General features: G+C 38.8%; 5 protein-coding genes across 13 annotated transcripts; 1 reads left to right on the forward strand and 4 right to left on the reverse strand.

Annotated features, from left to right (window-relative positions):
• Positions 1-1,305, reverse strand: LOC117615575. The gene is made up of 3 exons (XM_034344676.1): positions 800-1,305; positions 499-669; positions 1-250 (listed from the first exon to the last, which is right to left on the reverse strand). Exons 1-3 carry the CDS (start codon positions 893-895, stop codon positions 167-169), a joined length of 351 nt encoding a protein of 116 aa, XP_034200567.1. The 5' UTR covers positions 896-1,305; the 3' UTR covers positions 1-166.
• A 10-nt stretch (positions 1,306-1,315) lies between these two features.
• Positions 1,316-2,420, forward strand: LOC117615573 (histone H3.3). 2 transcript variants are annotated; one of them, XM_034344675.1, is made up of 4 exons: positions 1,316-1,459; positions 1,555-1,661; positions 1,773-1,849; positions 1,946-2,420. In XM_034344675.1, exons 2-4 carry the CDS (start codon positions 1,590-1,592, stop codon positions 2,205-2,207), a joined length of 411 nt encoding a protein of 136 aa, XP_034200566.1. In that variant the 5' UTR covers positions 1,316-1,459; positions 1,555-1,589; the 3' UTR covers positions 2,208-2,420. The 2 variants fall into 2 exon arrangements, with proteins under 2 accessions (XP_034200566.1, XP_034200565.1); XM_034344674.1 differs by having other exon boundaries at positions 1,386-1,661.
• Positions 2,421-4,635: 2,215 nt separating this feature from the next.
• On the reverse strand, positions 4,636-6,896 carry LOC117615970 (aldehyde oxidase GLOX1-like). The gene has a single exon (XM_034345163.1). The coding sequence runs from the start codon at positions 6,694-6,696 to the stop codon at positions 5,056-5,058; it is 1,641 nt and encodes a 546-aa protein (XP_034201054.1). The 5' UTR covers positions 6,697-6,896; the 3' UTR covers positions 4,636-5,055.
• A 2,318-nt stretch (positions 6,897-9,214) lies between these two features.
• LOC117619303 (aldehyde oxidase GLOX1-like) lies at positions 9,215-11,427 on the reverse strand. The gene has a single exon (XM_034349226.1). The coding sequence runs from the start codon at positions 11,176-11,178 to the stop codon at positions 9,574-9,576; it is 1,605 nt and encodes a 534-aa protein (XP_034205117.1). The 5' UTR covers positions 11,179-11,427; the 3' UTR covers positions 9,215-9,573.
• Positions 11,428-14,896: 3,469 nt separating this feature from the next.
• Positions 14,897-20,044, reverse strand: LOC117614330 (protein DECREASED SIZE EXCLUSION LIMIT 1). 8 transcript variants are annotated; one of them, XR_004583854.1, is made up of 16 exons: positions 19,852-20,042; positions 19,370-19,489; positions 19,045-19,275; positions 18,875-18,937; positions 18,712-18,783; positions 18,547-18,603; positions 18,240-18,451; positions 17,798-17,856; positions 17,616-17,709; positions 17,422-17,488; positions 17,007-17,089; positions 16,822-16,913; positions 16,290-16,396; positions 16,079-16,142; positions 15,654-15,850; positions 14,897-15,432 (listed from the first exon to the last, which is right to left on the reverse strand). XR_004583854.1 is itself a non-coding variant. In XM_034343109.1 (16 exons), the coding sequence occupies exons 4-16, from the start codon at positions 19,149-19,151 to the stop codon at positions 15,752-15,754; spliced, it is 1,176 nt and encodes a 391-aa protein (XP_034199000.1). In that variant the 5' UTR covers positions 19,152-19,275; positions 19,370-19,489; positions 19,581-19,727; positions 19,852-20,041; the 3' UTR covers positions 15,120-15,751. The 8 variants fall into 8 exon arrangements, 7 of the variants coding, with proteins under 7 accessions (XP_034199000.1, XP_034199001.1, XP_034198997.1 ...); XM_034343109.1 differs by adding an exon at positions 19,581-19,727 and having other exon boundaries at positions 15,120-15,850; positions 19,852-20,041; XM_034343110.1 differs by adding an exon at positions 19,581-19,746 and having other exon boundaries at positions 15,120-15,850; positions 19,852-20,041.
• Positions 20,045-21,015: the final 971 nt, after the last annotated feature.

The raw sequence follows: 21,015 nt of genomic DNA on the forward strand, positions 1-21,015 counted from the left end.
TGACAATAAGCATAAAACTCATTCTTTCACTGTTTAGATACACGTACATAAAACTCATTCTCAGAAAATCTCTTCTGTCTCCTTAGTTTTATCGGAAGAGGAAAGAAATGGAAATCTAGAGTTATCTGATATCTCAACTACAAGGGTGAAGTGAAATGCAGAAATGTTAATGCGTATGGGCCTTCTTCTCAATACTTGACTTACTAAGTACGAATGAACCAACTACAATGAGCAGGGCACCTGCAAACCACTGTCAAACAAGCCTTCTCATCATCAGATATGCAAAAGAAACAAGTCAAGGATAATTTATATGCAGCAACAGAAATGCATAATAGCAATCACATTTGTAGTGCTCCGAAACCGGAATGAAAACCACCATTTAACAATGTCATTCGTTGCTTCACATTCAAAATCAAAAGCAATGCATCCTATAAGTGACTCAGAAGCATATACTAAGAAAGCATATGAAAATAAACAAATCCGCATGTACTGATTTACCTGAAAAGATAAGGGTTCTTGGAACAAAAAGTATCCAGCTAGACCAGAAGACAGGAAGTTTGCAGCAAAATTTGTGACAGTAGCTTGCAGAGAAGACACAGCTTTGAGGCTGTTCACATAACATCCCCACATTGTCGCATTGAACAATATCACCAAACCATACCTAACAATCTGTTCAAACCAATAACAATTACAAATCAAGCTTTCGTTGACCCCAAAACAAAACAATTACAAATCAAGCAGGATTTTGCCATGTAAATCCAACGGTCTAAAATTCATCAAGTGTGCAAGGGAAAGGCACCTGAGGAGTGATGAGCTTCGCCGAAACGGCAGCCAGAGCGGCGTTCAGGCCGGCTGAGATTGCCCACGCGTACCCCTTCTTGTTGTTACCCTCCATCAAGCCACCAAACTCTTCAATTTTGCAGGCTGAAGGAAATTGGGTCGAGAAGATTTCGACTGTGGGGAGCGAACGATGTCGTTTTGCCTAATCGTTAAACGGCATGTCCTTTGTTTGTTGCTGACAAAGTCGCCTAGTGGACGACAAAAGTGGACGGTGGACAAGTCACGTGAGGCGTGGGCAAACAAACACTTTACTTTCGGAAACAACAAGCCGTTGTAAGTTGCGACTGTTATACCAACTCGTCCGAGTTTCCTTCCCAAGACTCGTTCTGAAATACTCTCAGAAGAGAAACACAACCCGTCCACGTTGGCAATCCGTGCCTCAATAAACCAGCCAATCAGGGACAAATCACGCGTAATTAGACCTTTTCCTTCTCCAAATCGGATTTAATGTTGAAAACTCCCAAGTCCACGTTTCAACCGACTCTCCCGATCAAACGTCCTACATATATAAAGACCTGTACTTCCATTCTCTCTCTCATTCGCATCATTTGAATCTTGTCCCCTCAAATCTCCTGATAATTGTGAAGATCTAAAACCCTAGCCTCCTTCATTTCGAAGGGTTCGATTTCGAAAGCCACATAATCCCCCAATTCCTTTCTACTTCTCATCACCCTTTTTTCGTTTCTGATCGGTTCTTTGTGACTCTGATTTCAGATTCTCTGCGAATTTTGTGATTAATTTGTGAAGAAATGGCTCGTACCAAACAGACTGCTCGCAAATCAACCGGTGGTAAGGCTCCGAGGAAACAACTCGCCACCAAGGTGCGTTTCGTTATGGTTTCAAAGTAGGCTGTTTGGCTAGATGGAAAATTATAATTGATAATCAAATTCTTGGATCTAATTTTGGTTGTGTTTCGTTTTAATTTTGTAAAGGCTGCTAGGAAATCAGCACCAACAACAGGTGGAGTCAAGAAGCCTCACCGTTACCGCCCTGGAACCGTTGCTCTTCGGTAAATGTTTTCTCCAATTTGACGTTCCTGTTCTTGAATTTCAATATCTGAATCGTGCCCTAATTCAATTAAAATCCTCTGTTTTGATGTACACAGTGAAATTCGCAAGTACCAGAAGAGTACTGAGCTTCTGATCCGCAAGCTGCCTTTCCAACGCCTGGTTCGTGAAATCGCTCAAGACTTCAAGACCGACCTCAGGTTCCAGAGTCATGCTGTGCTTGCGCTTCAGGAAGCTGCAGAGGCCTACTTGGTGGGTCTGTTTGAGGACACCAACCTGTGCGCCATCCATGCCAAGAGGGTGACAATCATGCCCAAGGACATTCAGCTTGCTAGGCGCATCCGTGGCGAACGTGCTTAAATATGTTTAGTTTGTTTTCATATTAATTTCTTAGATAATTAGGTGTTTTAGAGCAGCAGCCATTTGATACTTGTTTCTGTATAGAAGTAAGCATTTATGAGCTTTTGGGCATAAATCTTCCCAAATTGTTGTATTTGCTTTCGAACTTCAGGTTGTTGATACATATATGACTTTATAATTTTGCCCATCAATATGCTATTCTGTTTTTCTTCATGAGCTTGCGTGTTCGATATGTCAATCGGCGTTGCAGAAAACGTGTGCTGTTTGGAATTACACCTGTTTTGTTGTAATTTCCATCGTTATTATCCAGAAACCAAATGCAATTATGATCACAGATCTGTTGGGTTGGTGAAAGTTGAAGCGTTGTGTTTGCAGCAAGTCATTCTTAATGGGTCAGCCCAATTGATCAGGCTCCCAATTTCTGGTTCTTCATAAAGCCCAATTGATCATCCTGTGAGGCCTTATCTCTTAGCGGTTTGATCAAATTAGTTAGATAATTGGTTGCATGATCTAATGGTTAAGAACTAGGACCTCGTTTAAGGAGTGTATATTAGGCTCTCAATATAGAAGGACTCCATTATTGTCATCTACTGAGCCCATTATAGGAACCGGACCCAAGTTCATAGAGAAAACGCGGCCGAGTTTAGGTAGATGGCTTGTAGTGATTGTTTTGCAGCGATAAGATGGGACTTGTACCATCCATAGCTAGATAGGACTCATTTTACAATACAACGCGATAATTCATCTAAAACAGCTAGCAGACCACAATGGACCAACAACAACTAGGTAGATGAACGAACTAGTCCTGATAATTGAAGCTCTTGTCTCCTAGTTAACTCGTGAAATTTTTCACATGCAGCCCTTGATAATGAACGAAATAGGAAATGACTTGTATATTATATTATATATGACTTATTGGGTTTTGGGGTAAGTGAAAGGTGGCCTTAATTTGAAACGACAATGGAACTTTGGCCCATATGATTATGAACACTCACCCGTGACCTGTGTTGCGTGCGAATCCTGAAAAGGCGTCATTTACCGGTCCGTGATCCACTAGTTATTAGCTAGTCTCTTATTTGCAGACAAACAAACCTATCACTTTTTTCCTTTCGAAATCGACAATCGTCATGTTCTGTAAACGGCTGCACAATTTTTCAATTACCCATCTATTCTCAGAGTCAGAGACAGAACCTCATCCCCACCTCTCTCTCTCTCTCTCATTACCAATTTTTCAATTACCAATATATCTTTAGGCATTGGAGAAGAGACGCAGATCTTATTAGTCACATGAATGTCATACATACACACGAGCTTCCTGTTGGAATTTATTCCATCCTGTATAATATAAAATATATCGATTGATTTCTACAGCATATAGGGTTAACTGTTTTATTATCTCGTTTTGGCTCTTAATTTCTTTGTACATTACGCTTACATGTGCCGTCTTCAATCTTACATGCACGCAGCACACCCAGACAAATCACTGCAATTTGCCTCAGCAAACCGACAAGACATGAGAAGGAAGTTGTCTCCTGTTTTATCTGTCCCATGATTGTGTTTTGATCTTAAAAATAGATCATACTCACTGGAAGTCTTGGCTGATAAATGAAATGTTGTGGAAGAGCACACAGCCTTATTTTGCATGTGAACACAACACACAAGAACAAAAACCCACTTGCAGGAATAATACTTCTGGAGCCTCTTGTTTTTATTATCAGATATATAAGTTGAAACAACTGACAAATGGGTATGGCCTGATCTGATGGTATATCGATCGTAGCCTTGGTGTGTACAGTGTAATTTGACATTTGAGGGGTGAAAATGACTCCCATGGTCCCGTCATCCCATGCATATTTTTAACAATATTAGATGCCAAAAATCTTCAAATTAATACAAATACATCAATCGTCAGTGTGACACGGTGATGCATGCCTTACCCAACCCATGCAATGAATTGAATGCAACTAAAAATATTTAATAGACAAGAATCAATTTAATATTGGGCGGTGTTTGTTTCAAACTAGCATTCTGTAGTGATAATGATATTGTGTGAAAATAAAAAGGACCGGGCCAATGAAAAACCAAAAGTATCAGAAATATGGACAAAATCCCAGAAGTTTCCTTGCTTTTAGATGTCATTGGTTTTCTGAATTCACACACTCGATATACACGTAAATCATCATATGCGACTGATTACACGCAAATAACTTGTTCTAATATTATATTAAAATGTGAGTAGGTCTAACATATCATTAACGTGTGGAATACTCTAACATATGTTTTCATCCGGAAAAAGAGATAGGATGTTAATAATTTGCCTAATCATTGATTTTTTTTGTTTTGTTTGAGCCGATGCTCTATATGATGTTAAGTAAGTGACAGAGACAATAGCTGAATTTAAGACGTTGAAACAATGCATGGGGCAAAACTTGCAAGTATGATTACGTATTAAAAAAAGTAAGATGCTCCTTCCAAAAAAATAAAAATAAAAATATACAACAACTTAAAAATCGAATTGCATTTGACAATAACTAATTCCTTTTGTATTCCTAGCTTGAGTCTGTCAATGCAGGTTTTTATTTTTCTCCACTGATAACTAATTCCTTTTTAAATAAAATTAAAAAAATGTATAGGAAAAAAAAAGCTAGAGAAAATAACTATAACTATCTATATAGGGTAACGATAAGCTTACCACATTTTTATACCATATTATATACCATTTATCTCATAGAGGTAGAGCCCACCAATATAAATGAGGTCCACTTCTATTACAGATGTGATACATAATGTGATATAAAAATGTGATAAGCCTAACATTTTCCATCTATATATATACCTTCGTATTTTGTCACAGGATTTGGACCCAAATACCCTCACTTGGGATTTGCTGATGAACCACATACAAGAGATAATATCCGGAAGGCGCAAGATTACCCGAACCTGGCGTCGTCACCTGAACCTGATACGTGGATTTGGCCACATTTGTCACGCTCTCCGCCGCAAGTACAAGCAGCCTCTGGTTCATCGAGAACGAATGTGTCGTAAACGATGGCGCCACCATCGTCACCAATACCAAATTCGGCGCCACCGTTCCCGCCACAGAAAATCGAACGGCTAGCTTTTGTCCGTAATTAATCTTAGCTTGTGACTGGGGTGCAACGATTTTGGGACGCAAATTAACGTACTTAGCATCCAGATAATCAGGATTAAATGATTCTAATCTTAATTCCGTTGGGAAAAGCACGTTCGTAAATTCGTAATAAATGTGAGGATTGCTGCCCCCAACCAACACTCTGCCATCGCGTAATAACACCGCTGTGGAATGGTACATCCGCGGTATGGTGGTGGGGTTTTGCTGCTCGAATCTGGACCCGACTGCATTTTCGGGTCGATATATAACCGGGTTCAAAACCGGGTTCCGCCCGAATTCCCATCCTGCAGTCCCAACCGCTGCCCCGTTGATGATTAAAACGGTGCCGTCCGGAAGCAATGTCATGTCTCCCATGACTCTAGCTTGAGGCATGGTCTCCACTACCCACTGCGGATTCGGGTCGGTTATTTTGATCCGACCGCATGTCTTTAAAGCTTCCACGAAAGTGCCATTGACGGCCTTGGCATAAGATCCTTTCGGTGCCCCACCGCAGACCAAAACCTCAGCCTCAACAAACTGAGCTTGTAAGTTTTTCAATGGCAGCAACACTGCGGACCCGGTGCTCGGGTAGGACCTCGGTTCGCCGCCGGGCATTTGCGGGTAAGTTTTAACGACGACGTTCTTCACGTAGTCGAACAGAATAGCTCGATTGTTGGCGAAAATAAATAAGTTGCCATCCACGTTGAGAAAAACGAAAGGGTAAAGATTGTTTTCGACTTTGGGGTCGTTAGTCTGCACGAGGAACGGCAAACTGTGGACATTGCTAGACGACTCGCTTTTGGGATAAAACTCGTAGTTGAACTGCCGCCTGCCGCCGATGATGATCTGCCGTCCATCTGGCAGAATGTGATTGGTGGCGTACCAACGGCGAGCGGCTAAGCCGTTGTCGTACTCCTTCCAGTCACAGCCGGTGCAGGATTGGAAAATCCTGACGCGGCGCTCTCCGTCGTTGAAGCCGCCGGTCTGGATCAAGCTACCGTCTTGTGCTACGGATCCGGAGGAGCACCAGACGTCGGTCTGGACCATGAGAGGGCGGAAGGAGTTGGTGGGGGCGTCGTATTCGGCTGAGTGGGCGGTGCAGTCGACTTTGAGGACGGCGTCGTTGGGGTCATTGCGGCACTGGCCTTCGGGCAGGGACAAGTTAGATTTGCCGAAGTCGGTGCGGTCAAAGAGGACGACGCGGTCGTTGTGGAGGAGTTGCATGTGCATGGCGGAAATGCCGATATTCTGTTGCAAGAGCAGCCATTTGCCACCGGCAGCGTGGGTCAGGGAGATGAGGAGGAAATGGAACAAGAAGAAGAAGAGGAAGGCAAGAATGAGATTTGGGTGCGTCGTCATTCTTTCCTTTGTGTTGTGTTTTGGTCTGTTGGTGTAATATTAATGTTTTACTTGGCTTGTTGGCTGGTCTCTTAAATCCTTTGCTTGCCTTGGCATTGTGTGGAGATCGAGTGGGAGAGAGAGAGAGAGAGAGAGGACAGAGTAACTACCCATCCACATGCATGTAAACGCGTCGCGTGGGGCAGACTAGGTGTGTCATCACTGAAAATGACCCTTGTAGTTCAACACCAGCAAGCAATCCTTCTTCTCAATTTGATATAAAATAAATGCTAGCTAGCTAGTTGAGCTTCGCTTTGAAATTCCCTTGTCGATTTGTGTTGTTTTGTTTTTTTTCTATTTCTTAATTGCTTACTCTTTCGTTGGTTGATTGATGAAACTTATTTCCTCTTTTTAAAGTACAAATGTTAGGTGAATGTGAAATTCATCATTTTAATGCACACAGGTGGGATTCAATTTGGGAGATGCTCTGGTTAGGTTCATAGCCGAATTACACCACAACTAATGTGTCTCTCTAACATTACCATCTTAAATCAATACCTGAATATAATTAATTTCATTTCATTAAAATTGATCATCACTTGCGTGCGTTGTGATCGTGCATGGTTCTAATTAATATTAAACCATTAATCAGCAATAATCACATAAATGATTTGGTATAATATCCATTGCATTGCACTCTCTTTTAATTAGGTGAACGTTGGGCACATAATAAATTGCAAGTTCTTGCAACATAATAATCGTAGGGTTTCAATCATCTATGGTTAATAGGTAGTTAGCATGATGATAGCTCTATTTGGTTAGGTTTTTCAATCATATATCTGAAAAGACAGAGAGGGGCCATTTCTAAATTCACTTTCACCAATTTGAGAAAAGTTCCGTCCTTTTAATTAACAAGCAATAAGCATAGAGCTCATAATCTATAAACAATTGCTTGACTACAACGTGCAAGAAAGAGGCTTTTAGCACAAATAGCCAGACTGAAATTATATCTGAGTTGTCCTTCAATCACTTTTCTGAGCTCTTTTCTCTACCTTGATTCTTCATATGTTTCGTTGGCGAAACTTTTACTTGAATTTCTTTAATGTTGTCAAGAGAACTTTGTTAATGTTTAGTAATGAATTTCTCAATTTGCTGATACACATGGATTTACCTTCACTTGTTATGTTTTTACCAATTGATGTGAGGTAAAGTATGTCCTAAAGTTGCTGCCGACAATGTTGAGTTTTTTTTTGTATGGATATGGGCCGGCAGCAGGTCGTTCCTTAATGCCAACCCTCGCCTAATCCAGTCAACCTACAGAAAAAAACGTACTTTCCAGTACTTCTTTGGACTGCAGGAAAAATTCATACTTGGTAGATACATAATTTCTGATGATCTACGTGTATGGCAACTTAATTTATTTTATTTTTGATGACATGCAATTGTCATGAACTTCATACTGACTTCATAGTCAATCGCAAGCCTGGAATTTTTGGGTCAACAATATAAATAACTTTGGACAGGATTTTGAAACTTAGAAGATAAATGAAAACTATATATAATTCGAAATCAATTCAATTGGTTTTCTGCTTGACTTTTCAGAGATACGTACGAACAAGTTCCGTGTTGATAATTGTGTGTGTGCAAACCTTTTTTCAACACTCCACGATCAATTTCTCTGCCTCCATTCGTCATTTGGCGTTAGAGTTCTGTGGGGTTAATTGTTTTTATCTGAATTTTGTTTCGTTCTTCACTTAAATTTAATTTCTGTGTACTAACAATGGGCCGCCTCGTTCAATCAAATTCGCCTACAGACTCAGTAGGAGACCATCACTGCAATTTGGCTTAGCAAATTGAGTTGACAGGGTAAATGATAGCTGTTTCTCAAACCAATAAAATAAAATAAAGAAAGAGAGACAAAATCACATTGTTGCAAAAGATATATATTCATTTCAGGAATTGAATTCCACATGTGGAGAATTCCTGCGTTTACTTCATATCAAATAATTGAAAAGTAAGTGGGGTTCACATAAAATTAGGAATTGAATTCCTGATTGTTGAGGAATTCAATTCTTGAGTGAGATGTGGTACTCTAATTCCTATAGAACTAATCCATTAGAAATTCTTTTTTTTTTACCCATTATATCATCACACAATTTTCAAATTTCCAAATTTCCCATATACTTTAATCAAACAACGATGACATTTTAGTAATTAGAACCAATCATACCCAATTCCATATGGTTTAGTAAACAATTTCAATAGGAATCCGGATTCTAACTCCCCTAAATCTATATGGTTTAATAAACAACTTCAATAGAAATCCGAAATTTAATTCTCATCAATTCAATTAATCTCAATCCAATTACAATTACAGATTAATAAACATGCCATAAATGCCAAATATTCCACAATATTCAATTTCTTAATTATCAAACTGTCATGTATTTTGCTTGACCAAAAAAATAAGTGTCATATATTTTAAATTAATAACATATCAAAGAATAATAATAATATAAATGACTTGCTTTAAGACGTGTTGAAACAATGCACGGCCGGGAGTACTATTCCAAGTATGATTACGCACTGGCGCGAAAAGGTTCAATGAAGACAACTTATCCTCCGACTTTATTCACGATCAATCAGTTTATAATACAACTTGCAATCTTCGTTTAAACAAAAAAAAAAAAAACAAAATACAACATGGAAAATGTAATCGATCAAATAATATTGACACAGAAATCCTTAGTGATATCTGTTTGTCAAGATTTTTAATTTTATAACAGATAATAATTAATTGAGAGGCTTGTGATTAAAACTTAAAAGAAGAGGAGGAAGCAACTATACCTATATCATGTATATGTACTTCGATCTTTTTTTGGTCGAATGTACTTTGATTCACATAATTTGGACCCAGATGCCGTCACTTGGAATTTGCTGATGAACCACATACAAAAGATAATATCCTGAGGGCGCAAGATTTCCAGAAGCCGGTGTCGTCACCTCAACTTCATACGCGGACTTCCCAACACTCTTTACGTTCTCGGAAGCAAGAACCAAAGACCTGTGATTCATCGAGAACGAATGTGTCGTAAAAGACGGCGCCACCATCGTCACTGACACCGAATTCGTTGCTAGCGTTCCCGTCACGGAAAACCGAATGGTTAATTTTTTACCGTAATTGATCTTAGCTTGTGATTTCGGTGTGACGATTTTGGGACGCAAATTTCCGTACTTAGCGTCCAGATAATCGGGATTAAACGCCTCTACTCTTAACTCCGTTGGGAAAAGCACGTTAGTGAACTCGTAATTAGGATGAGGGTTACTGCCTCCAACCAGCACTCTACCATCGCGTAGCAACACCGCTGTCGAATGGTACATACGCGGGATGGTGGTCGGGTTCTGCTGCTCGAATCTTGACCCGGCTGCATTATCGGGTCGGTAAACAACGGGGTTCAACACCGGGTTCCGCCCGAGTTCCCAACCCGCTGCCCCATTTGAGGCACCATTGATGAGCAAAACGGTGCCGTCCGGAAGCAATGTCATGTCACCCATGACTCTAGGTTGTGGCATGGTCTCCAAGACCCACTGCGGGTTCGGGTCGGTTATTTTGATCCGAGCGCATGTATTTAGAGCTCCCGTAAAAGTACCCTTTGTTGCCTTGATATAAGACCCTGTGGGGGCTCCACCACAAACCAAAACCTCGGCCTCAATAGACCGAGCCTTTAAGTTTTTTAATGGCAGCAACACAGCTGAGCCCGTGCTCGGGTATGACCTCGGGTCGCCTCCGGGTATTTGCGGGTAAGTTTTAACGACGTTATTCTTGACGTAGTCGAACAAAATAGCACGATTGTTTGCGAAAATGAATAAGTTGCCATCCACGTTGAGGAAAACAAAAGGGTAGAGATTGTTTTCGGCGTCTGGGTCATTGGTCTGCACGAGGAACGGCAGACTGAAGACTTTGTTTGTAGACGCGCTCTTGGGATAAAACTCGTAGTTGAACTGCCGCCTTCCGCCGATGATGATCTGGCGTCCATCGGGCAGAATATGATCGGTGGCGTACCAACGGCGAGCGGCTAAGCCGTTCTCTATCTCCTTCCAATCACAACCGGTGCAGGGCTCGAAGATCCTGACTCGGCGCTCACCGTTGGTGAATCCGCCGGTTTGGATGAGGCGGCCGTCTGGGGCAACGGAGCCGGAGGAGCACCAGACGTCGCTTAGCACGGTGAGGGGGCGAAAGGTGTTGGTGGTGACGTCGTACTCTGCGGAGTGGGCTGTGCAGTCGTTTCCGACGCATTTACCATCGGGCAATGACAAGTTAGACTTGCCGAAGTCGGTGCGGTCGAAGAGGACGACGCGGTCGTTGTGGAGGAGCTGCATGTGCATGGCGGAGATGCCGATGTTTTGTTGCAACAGTTGCCATTTGCCTCCGGCGCCGTGGGCCGGAGGAGAGATTGAGAGGAGGAGGAGGAACGTTGAAAGAATGAGAGTTGGGTGCTTCATTCTTTGTTTCTTGCGTTTTGGTGTTTTTGTATCTCTTAAAGGGTGCTTTTGGCGCTGTAAGTTGCTTGTAATTGTCTCAATGGCTGGCCGTCTTTAAATACTCGACGGAATGGGAAGACAGAGCCACCCGCATCGCATGCATGACGTATGCAAAGGAGTGGGACCCACAAGGTTTGGGCTTAATGAAAACGACTGTTGTTATAGTTGAAGAAGAGAGCAAAGCAACACACAAACACAAAATCTATCTCATCTCACTGAGTAGGAATGCTAGCTAAGCTTGCTAAGCTAGGTCTGCTTTGACTTCCATTTTTGGGTTCGAGTCCTAGCATATGTGTTATGTGTGTGAGTTTAATATGCTATCGTTCATTTCAATAGGAAATGTCCTTAAAATAATAAAAATAATAAATAAATAAAAAAATTTCATTTGATTCGTTGGTTGGTTGATGAAACTTATTTCGTCTTTTTTTTTTTTTCTTCTGTTTATTGTAAATGTGAATATTCATTTTAAGGCATATTATATAGGTTATGGTTTGTATCCATTGCATTTGGTATATAATTAATATATGGTTAGGTACTTAACAGAATGATAAAGAAAAATACATACCATATTGCAGTAACTATATATAATATAACGCCCTATATTTTGGTAAAAGCTCCCAACGATCAGAACGTTGCCGTTTTATACATTATAATCAATCTTACTTTTTGGTCATCTCATGCTGAATCTCAATTGAATGCCCAGTATACACGTGCCACAAAGAGGCTTTTAAGTTTCAGCTAGTTTAGCATGAACAGCCATATATATATATATATACTCAAATCGTATCTAAATTGTCCTCTAATCACTTTTTTTGAGCTTTTCTCTCTGACTTGATTCTCCTGCGTCTGCTTAGTCGGCCAAACTTTTACCTCGATTTCTTTAATTAATGGCTTTAGGGTTTTGTTATGTCTGTTTGTTATTAATTAACTCGTTCTTAATCAGTTTGTTATTAATTAACTCATTCTTAATTTGTTGGTACTCATGGATTTACTTGCACTCGTTTTGTTTTTGACCAATGGATACGTACGTGTTGACCTAACATATAGTTTGGTTGGGTAACGGGTTAGTCTCTTTCTATCTGGTTTCCATATGTTGTAAATAAACGAAGAAGATACATGAGAACCTAATTAAAATGGCATTTTTTTTGCCGACAATGCCGAGGTTTTTTTATATAGCTACGGGCCGGCAACATGGTAGTTCCTTCGTCCCAATTCTGGCCTACAAAATGAAGAATCTAATTACGTACTTCAGGCTCTGCGGAAAATGTTACAGAATTATGGAAAAAATACTTGGTTTTGTGATAATCTCGGGCTTTATTTTATTTTATTGATGATGCATTCAAATTGTTTTAGATTAATTGAGTGGATAATCAATCGCTCATGCCCTTGCTTTTAATTATGGTTTAATTATCAATATTATAAATACTAATTAACAGGTGGATGTTGAAACTATATGCTAATATTAATTATATTACGAAATAAATTATACTGGTTTCTTGCTTGATTATCGACAGATATGAATTAAATTTCTTTTTAAAAATATTGGATTATTTAGAGGCGGACGCTACTCTTTTTCGCAATGAGGCAAGACAAATAACTTAGAATTCAAAAAGAAATTCCTATATATGTAAAAAGTAGTTTTCTGACCTAATTACTACTAAGACATGATGAAAAAATGACTTTGAATTCGACTCATTACAGCAATCTTGTCTACAAAGGCATACGTTGGTTCGAATCAGTTTAATCTCTTTCGGTGCTACTGACATGACAAACTGTAAAGAAACAGATTCTGCACAAATTGTTTTTCTCTTTAAACACAGCATGCATCTCTGTACATGTTGAGCTTCTGATATACGAAAGTATTTTGCAGAAATGTATATGTTTTCTGATTTTTTTTTTTAAATTAAAAAAAAGAGGACAATGTTTATCCATTTTTGCGTCGAATAGATTGGTTCAATTAGAAAAAGACAGGATTCAATTTTTTATTTTTACAAAAAATGAGTCAATCAATAAATTGTTTGATGCGGTTGGTGGACACATTCTTTCAATCACTAAACTTAGAATTTTCGTGATCTTATTCCCGCAATAAATAACTCAAATTGGTTGGGACAAGTAAAATAAGAAAACTGCACGTTATACTTGAAGTATATATATAATATTCTGTGTCTGAATATTCTCAGTTTGGGTATCGTTGAAGTTTCCTTCCCTCCTTTTTATTTTTATTTTGTTGCTGATCATTCTTTTTTAATTAATTATTAATTCCAAGGACCAAATTAATTAATTAATTAATCAACCAAACCAAACGATTAATTCATGTTCGTTCGTCCAAAAAAAAAAAAACGATTAATTCATGAACCTGAAAGAATGAATATTAGCCGCCATGCCTGCTTGTTAACTACCAAATTATACAAGGTATAGTCAAACCTTTGATTCATGAACCTATATCTACAGGCACCAGAGGCATTTAAACGATTTCTGGTTTACCAGCAGGAGACAAGACAAACATCTGCTGTTTTAAAACCTTCCCTAGAAAACGTTTCCAACACAGACCACGGACATCCAATTCTCTCACAGCTCGTCAATTAATTTGTTAATAAAAGTCAACATTTCTGGTTTTCTTTTCCCTCTTCTAATTGGTTCACTTTGCTTTCGCTTTGAAGATGAGAAGAAGGATTAGAAGGTTTTTTAGATTAGCTAGAAAAGAGTTAGGTAGGCACTCTATTTTCTTTTTTCCACCCAAGCAACACGGTTCAACTTGATGGAGTAATTAACATTAATTATATAACAAAAGCAGGTTCCAGACGTCTTATCTTCCTGCCGTATCTTATGTGAAATATGACTTGTTCCTATGGAGTTTCTCTGACTCGCTGTTTCTAAAAAGACCTTTTAAATTTAATCACTGTTAAACTCGAATACTAGAAGCATTTTCATTTTCTTTCCCCTTCAAGAAAAATCTTAAGGTTTAAGGAAAAACGAGGACTACGAGAGTCCAACTTTTGCAATCTGGCTGTAAAGAAATTGTCTTACCACTAAGGTCAAAAGCGTCCGGCGATAGATGTAGTTTAATTCGTGATGGTTACTTCCTAATTAATTATCTTCTAATTTCTACTTATGTATAGCTTATCCACATTACTTAGTTGGTTCTCCAAATTAATCATCCCTAAACCCTTTGTCAAAACAATAAGCTATACACGCAACGCAATATAGAATATTCTGATCCAGAAGGGAAGTGATGATTGAAAATTTTATTATATTTAGGCCATGAAAACGAAATCGGATTTCAATCATATACCTGAAAACAAGATAATGATATTGAATAGCACATGGTAATGAATGACGACCCCATCATCACCCAAGCAACATCAATAATGCAAATGACTGCTTACCAAAACAAACCGGGACAAAGTTTTTTCAGGCAGACCATCTGTTCTTCTACGATGTTACAAAGCAACAAAACCAGCTAGCAGAGATATACAGCATTAACTAATCAAAACAAGGCCATGCTCGTGTGGAAAAGGGCAAGAGCTTAGGCGCATATGATCTGAAAACCACATGATTTTTGTACCCAAAAATAATAGAAAACCACATGGTTCAGATTTCTGAAGCTCCAAAGGACGACCCATGTTGCACGCTCATACACTCAAATTTGAATATCCTCTACTATATAGATCAGAATAACTTAGAGTAGTTTAGACTGTCGCTTACATTAAAAAATATACAATGGCTTAATTAGTCATAATCACGAGGGAGTTAGTAATATTATTACATAAATATTGCAGCAAAGCCGACCGACAATTTGGAAAAACGGGCCTAATCTTGAGGCAGAAATTGAACTTTAGGGGCAGCCCTAAAGAGATCAAGAAGAGGAAGTAAAGAAAGCTGGCTATGAAAAATTCAGAATCTAGGTGCAACTTCTTTCCCCGGCTGCTATATTGAAAAATATTTCAAGAGTAATTGATAAAGTCAACAACGGGTCATCTTTTTCTAGTGCAAAGTAAGAGAGATCAAATTGGGAGCTTTGAAGCAATAATCCCCGGCATAGCCAAGCCAATCATTGCTTTGTAGATCAGAGGCTAAGAATGTGGCACCTCTATTCGATACCATTGGATTGGAGGCTGGCCACCAAACTAAATGTCCAAATCAAATCAACGCGACTTGGCCCTCTCTTTTGCGTCTGAAAGCCTGCGAGTTTGGTTCTGTTTTTCAATTACAAACCTGCAGGCAGCCATCAAATTACATAACAGTCCAAAATGTCGATTTTTTCTTAGGCTTTGTCTGAAACAACTGAAAATTACACAAGGAGAACACATATTTCATCCCAGCACACGGTTCTTGTAGGCGAGTAACATCTTCTCTTATTGCTAAATTGAAGGTCTAACATCTTATCTTTTTCCTAAAGAAGCAATAATCCATAATTTAAATGAATTTAATCTAACCTTATGCACACAAACGGTAATGATATTGATTATTGATGCTCTTTTATTACATTATAGGGAACACAAACTCATTTCCACTTCAGGACTACCATATCATTTCAAGTTCGAGGAGGATAAAGTTCCCACAGTGCCACTGTCGTATCTTCTGATGCAGATGCCATTAGCTTGCAATCGGGTGAATAAGAAACAGCATTACACTGCCAAAAACAAAAACATAAAAAAGAAAGGAAAATTGCAAATAATCAGGCCCTCAGAAAGATGAAGCAGCTCTAATTAGACACCTTAATCATATATAGTAGGCTATGTACCCGCTGACTACACTTCTTTTCTCCCACACCTAGTAACTCAAATTAGAGAAACGAATGCAAAAATGCCGAGAATGAGAATCTTTGGATTTATATCTTATGCCAATAGGAACACTATACCGTTGCATGGTGATACTTCAATATCGCCAGAGCATTGCCTTTGCAATAGTTATATACTCTCACTCTGCCATCAATAGGTAAAATGAAAAAGGGGCAAAAAGAAAAGACATAAGAATGCAGATCAGCTTTTGTCTTTGTAAATTAAGACTAACAATTATAAATGAAATACAAGATATCCTTCAAATCTCAAACTGAAGGTTCCGTTCCCAACCTGTGGTCCCAGCCAGCTGTTGCAAAAATTTTACCATCAGGTCGAATAGAAGTGCTCGATATGCCAGGTCGTTCCAAACTAATTTCTTTCTTGATCACACATGTACCCTAGGTTAGAGAGCACAACATCAAAGAAAAAGAGATATGAAATAAGAGTTAGTTTTTCTATTAGAGTATACCGAAACAACAAACAGCCAACAAAGAATGCATATATTGGTTGCCTGCTGTAGCCAGTCAGTTACTTTCACACCAATTCTTCATATAATTGATAGCTTTCTGTTTAAATATTGAAGGCAATTAATTTTGTAATAATAACTATTAGATCAAGGAAAAACACTACAAACATATGGCGAACACTATTTACATTTTATTTGGCATACAGCCTCCAGTTAAAGATTGGCACGTGAAAGTTAACATTTTCATTTGTCTGTTAGTTCAACTTAAACATCTAGGAACTGCCTCTAATTAATGGTCAGAGGCAGGGAGCTTGTAACACATCTAGTACTACAAACTTATGAACATGCATACGTTACCATGGAATGATCCAAACTGTACAGCACAACTTTGTCATCTGCGGCTCCTGAGACACCACCATTGCATGACCCATCAACGCATAGACTTAGAACTGCAGATAACACGAAGAACACGCCTTATTTCAAATGGAAAATGAGGAGGAAAAACACATAGAGACTTAGAACTTCAGATTCTATGTCCACACCTGGCTCTGAATGAAACTTGACAGAGGTCAATGGAACCCCAGGATTTCTAATATCCCACCAAAGCATGGAACCATCCTCATAACTGTACCACATAGAATAAAGAAACAAAAATCACAAAACACAAGCCAAACTGAGGAAAAATCACAAAATTTTGGCCTCGAATTTCAATTCCCGAAACCCACTAGAGAATAATCCCGCTTCAATGATTATCAAATTTGAGAATATGGGTGCATGTCAAACATCTCAATCCAAGATATCAAATTGTATAAATCTTGTCATTAGCATAGACTAATGTACCTTTGTATACTATTTGGGGCAAATACCTCTGGAGCAACTAAGCTCACGGAGATACTAAAGGTACTCAGTTTCATAAGACGTAGAAAATGAGAAGAGAATAAGAAAAGAGTAATTTACCCCACCAAGACATTTAGGAATCCCTGTGATTCGGATGGTGAGAATGCTTGAACCGCCATGCACATTCCTGTCAAGAAACAAAGTCCATATGTTAAAAGTAGATGAAATGACCAGAATGGATGGAAGAAAAGAGATAGTCCAAACAACATGGTCTATAACTGAAGCACAACTAAATTCAGGAATCAGAAACTTACCTCTCTCTGTGGTAGATATACCTGAGAAACCAGCAACGCAGCTTTGAGGTAGCCGTGCAAACCTTTCTGCAGTATTAAGATCCCAAATCTCAACCTTTGCAAATCAACCGACGAATATAATGAGCAATTGGAAACTTTAAAAATGAAAACAAAAGTAAACTTAATCAAGGTTGCATATAGACCTCAGAAGGCTGCTCCCCTGCTACAGCGACACATTTAGATCCCTCAACTTGAGTATTTTCTGTTTCAAAAATTTTGTCTATCATTATTCTAGTTTTTAAATTACCTCAAAGCAAAAAAGACAACATCAAGAGTATAATCTACACGAAACCAGTATACAAACTCAAATACTAATAGATGGGAGATTCTCCAATAAGTATTTAAGTTAAGGGTTAGTTACATATTTCTAATTTCGGACGTTGGATTGCATTCATTTTGGTAGATTTAAAATGCAATATAAATGTAATCTAACGGTCAAGATTATAAATATGTAACCAATCCTTAACATAAAATACTTATTGGAGAATCTTCCCTAATAGATATATCTAAGTCCCTTGTCACCTGAGAGAAAGTAGCTAAAGTGCATGTACAACTTTTCTGGTCAGAACATCAATTTCAACAAACCTTCAAAGGTGCTGGACTGCTCAGGCAGATACTCTTGAAACTTTTCTCTGCTATTGTCTAGAGCATCCGTATCAGCATTCTCCGTAACCCTTGTTTCATCACTGTCATTATGCGTAGTCCCGTAAACTCGCTTAGAACTAGAATGAGGTCTCTTCACCAAGGAAAGTTTACAAAAGTGGTAAGAGTTTGTCTTGATTGTAACAGAAGGTGTCCTGCCAAGATGATATCAAAGTGCAAGATTGATGAGCTAATTAGCTAAAATATAATGTGGGTCACAAAAATATCTAATAGCTAATTAGCTGAGAACCTGGACAGACCTCCATCTTCAATATCCCAACACTTCACTGTTCCATCCCTACCCTGGCTACATACACCAACATTTTCAAATTCCAACTTTAGTTCAAAACCCATAGCCAATAAACGAATTAAAAATAGGAAAAAGGTTTTTTTTTTTAATTTTTAAAACAGACACCTGATCACTTTATTGGCTCCAATTGAAGAACTACAAGCAACAGAAGCAATCCCCTGTGCAGCATTATGCACCCTGCATATTTTGTATTTATTTTCTATTTCCAAACAACAAACACCATCTCATTAATTATAATAAAATAAATTAAAGTGTGTGCATGAAGTACCCTGCTGATAATATAGTCCGATGCTGGATAGTGTCCCAAATCCGCAACTCGCCGTCTGCGGAACTAAAACGAAGAAAAAGGTACTTGATTTGATCAAATTGGTAATAATATTAAAGATGAAACAGTAGAAGAAGAGGGTAAGCTGGAGAATAAGTATATTGAACTGGTACCCGGTGCATAGGAGAGGTTGGGATGGATGAAAACAGAGGTCCATGACAGAGGCGCGGTGACCTCTCAGCACAGCCACTGGGTCCGGTGGCAGTCTCTGTTTGCTCATTGGACCTGCTTCTTCAATAAGCAATGCGGCAGTCACAGACAGAGTCACAGACTGCCGCTATAGCACTAGAGGGAGGTGCTGAGTACACGACCCGACGGGGTTGAAAGGGGTTTCTTCGTGTTATCTGCAATTCAAGAACAGGAACGTCAAATTGGAGAACAGGAAGTCACAGAACATACTGATCAATCGCAGGCACTTAAAATGAACTTAACTCTTACGACTTATTCAAGAGGAGGTGCTATTACAGATTGTACTAAACCAACGTTCCATTGGACTAGTCAAGACAGAAGAACGAACTTAAAATTGACTTCGTCCTCTGGTCAACACACAAACCGATTCTGCAACATTCAATCAATTCTTAGACGAAGACTATGATCAAATATTCAAAATCCGTAAGAAATGCAGCTTCAAAAAACTTCAGTTCCTAACCAGCAGAACTAAAAACCCTAGAAATTCAAAATCTCCAATCCGGTCACACAGCAAGCTTCATTTGCAGAGTGAAAAGACAATCGCAACCAAAATCAAGCATACAGCGGCTGACGCCACACAAATTCGAAGCTGCTCTAAAAGCACAACCTAAAACCACGTTCAATTACTGAAAAACTAAAGACGGTTGTGATGGATACAAAAGAGACCAAAACATAATCCACGAAGAAGAAAATCGGGATGGAAGAAGAGGAAGAAAGAAATCAGAGCTTACCAGAGACGGCGAGAGACTGAAAGAGTTTGGAGAAACCCTGTTTTTCGCGGAAGACGATGATAACCCGTGCAAGGGGAAAATAGTCAGATAGAAGAATAATTTTCAACTTTTTGTGCTCTCTCATCAGACACACAGAGAGAGGATGTAGATGTAGACAGACTTGTATCAGAGTACTAGTGGTGTGAGGGTGGGGTTTTACCTCTCTCTTACATTTTTTTTCTTTTTGTTTTTTTATATACTTTTTCCCTCTGTCTACTAAATAAATTGAAAAAAATTATAAAGCGGGTTTTATTTGGTATTTATTAGTCTCCTACGCGCACATGAGCGGGTTTTATTTAGCATCTAACTTAATTGTAGCAATAGTCCTTAACTTCATGTTCGATTTCTATATTGGTAATTGAATTTGAAAAAGAGATGCCGTAGTTTCTCAACTCTACTTTTATTAGCTAGTCATATGTTACATTTTATGTCAAACTTTGGAAAAATTAGTATTTTTTGCTAAAATATGAGAATTATGGGAGAATATTTGTTTGTATGAATTTTATGTGTATTAGTGGCCAAGTAAATAATAAATTCTTATTTCTATTTACGGTAGGAAATCAGGAATTAAAGTAAATCAATTACAATTATAATAAGAAGCAATCCCCTGTGCAGCATTATGCACCCTGCATATTTTGTATTTATTTTCTATTTCCAAACAACAAACACCAACTCATTAATTATAATAAAATAAATTAAAGTGTGTACATGAAGTACCCTGCTGATAATATAGTCCGATGCTGGATAGTGTCCCAAATCTGCAACTCGCCGTCTGCGGAACTAAAACGAAAAAAAGGTACTTGATTTGATCAAATTGGATAATATTAAAGATGAAATAGTAGAAGAAGAGGGTAAGCTGGAGAATACGTATATTGAACTGGTACTCGGTGCATAGGAGAGGTTGGGATGGATGAAAACAGAGGTCCATGACAGAGGCGCGGTGACCTCTTAGCACAGCCACTGGGTTCGATGACGGTCTCTGTTTGCTCATTGGACGTGCTTCTTCAATAAGCAATGCGCAGTCACAGATTGCTGCTATAGCACTAGAGGGAGGTGCTGAGTACACGACTAGACGGGGTTGAAAGAGGTTTCTCCTCTTTTTTTTTTTTTTTTCTTTTTTTTTTA

The sequence above is a fragment of the Prunus dulcis genome, chromosome 1 (genome assembly GCF_902201215.1).
Source record: "Prunus dulcis chromosome 1, ALMONDv2, whole genome shotgun sequence".
Lineage (NCBI taxonomy): Eukaryota > Viridiplantae > Streptophyta > Magnoliopsida > Rosales > Rosaceae > Prunus > Prunus dulcis.

Coding starts and splice junctions, on each gene's coding strand:
- LOC117615575 (XM_034344676.1), bottom strand. CDS start 895: ATGGAGGGTAACAACAAGAAGGGGTACGCGTGGGCAATCTCAGCCGGC. Junction 670..799: donor CGAAGCTCATCACTCCTCAG/GTGCCTTTCCCT, acceptor TGGTTTGAACAG/ATTGTTAGGTATGGTTTGGT. Junction 251..498: donor AAGAACCCTTATCTTTTCAG/GTAAATCAGTAC, acceptor CTTGTTTGACAG/TGGTTTGCAGGTGCCCTGCT.
- LOC117615573 (XM_034344675.1), top strand. CDS start 1,590: ATGGCTCGTACCAAACAGACTGCTCGCAAATCAACCGGTGGTAAGGCT. Junction 1,662..1,772: donor GGAAACAACTCGCCACCAAG/GTGCGTTTCGTT, acceptor AATTTTGTAAAG/GCTGCTAGGAAATCAGCACC. Junction 1,850..1,945: donor CCTGGAACCGTTGCTCTTCG/GTAAATGTTTTC, acceptor TGATGTACACAG/TGAAATTCGCAAGTACCAGA.
- LOC117615970 (XM_034345163.1), bottom strand. CDS start 6,696: ATGACGACGCACCCAAATCTCATTCTTGCCTTCCTCTTCTTCTTCTTG.
- LOC117619303 (XM_034349226.1), bottom strand. CDS start 11,178: ATGAAGCACCCAACTCTCATTCTTTCAACGTTCCTCCTCCTCCTCTCA.
- LOC117614330 (XM_034343107.1), bottom strand. CDS start 19,151: ATGAGCAAACAGAGACTGCCACCGGACCCAGTGGCTGTGCTGAGAGGT. Junction 18,938..19,044: donor CAACCTCTCCTATGCACCGG/GTACCAGTTCAA, acceptor TCTTCGTTTTAG/TTCCGCAGACGGCGAGTTGC. Junction 16,397..16,821: donor ACAGTTTGGATCATTCCATG/GTAACGTATGCA, acceptor TCTCTAACCTAG/GGTACATGTGTGATCAAGAA.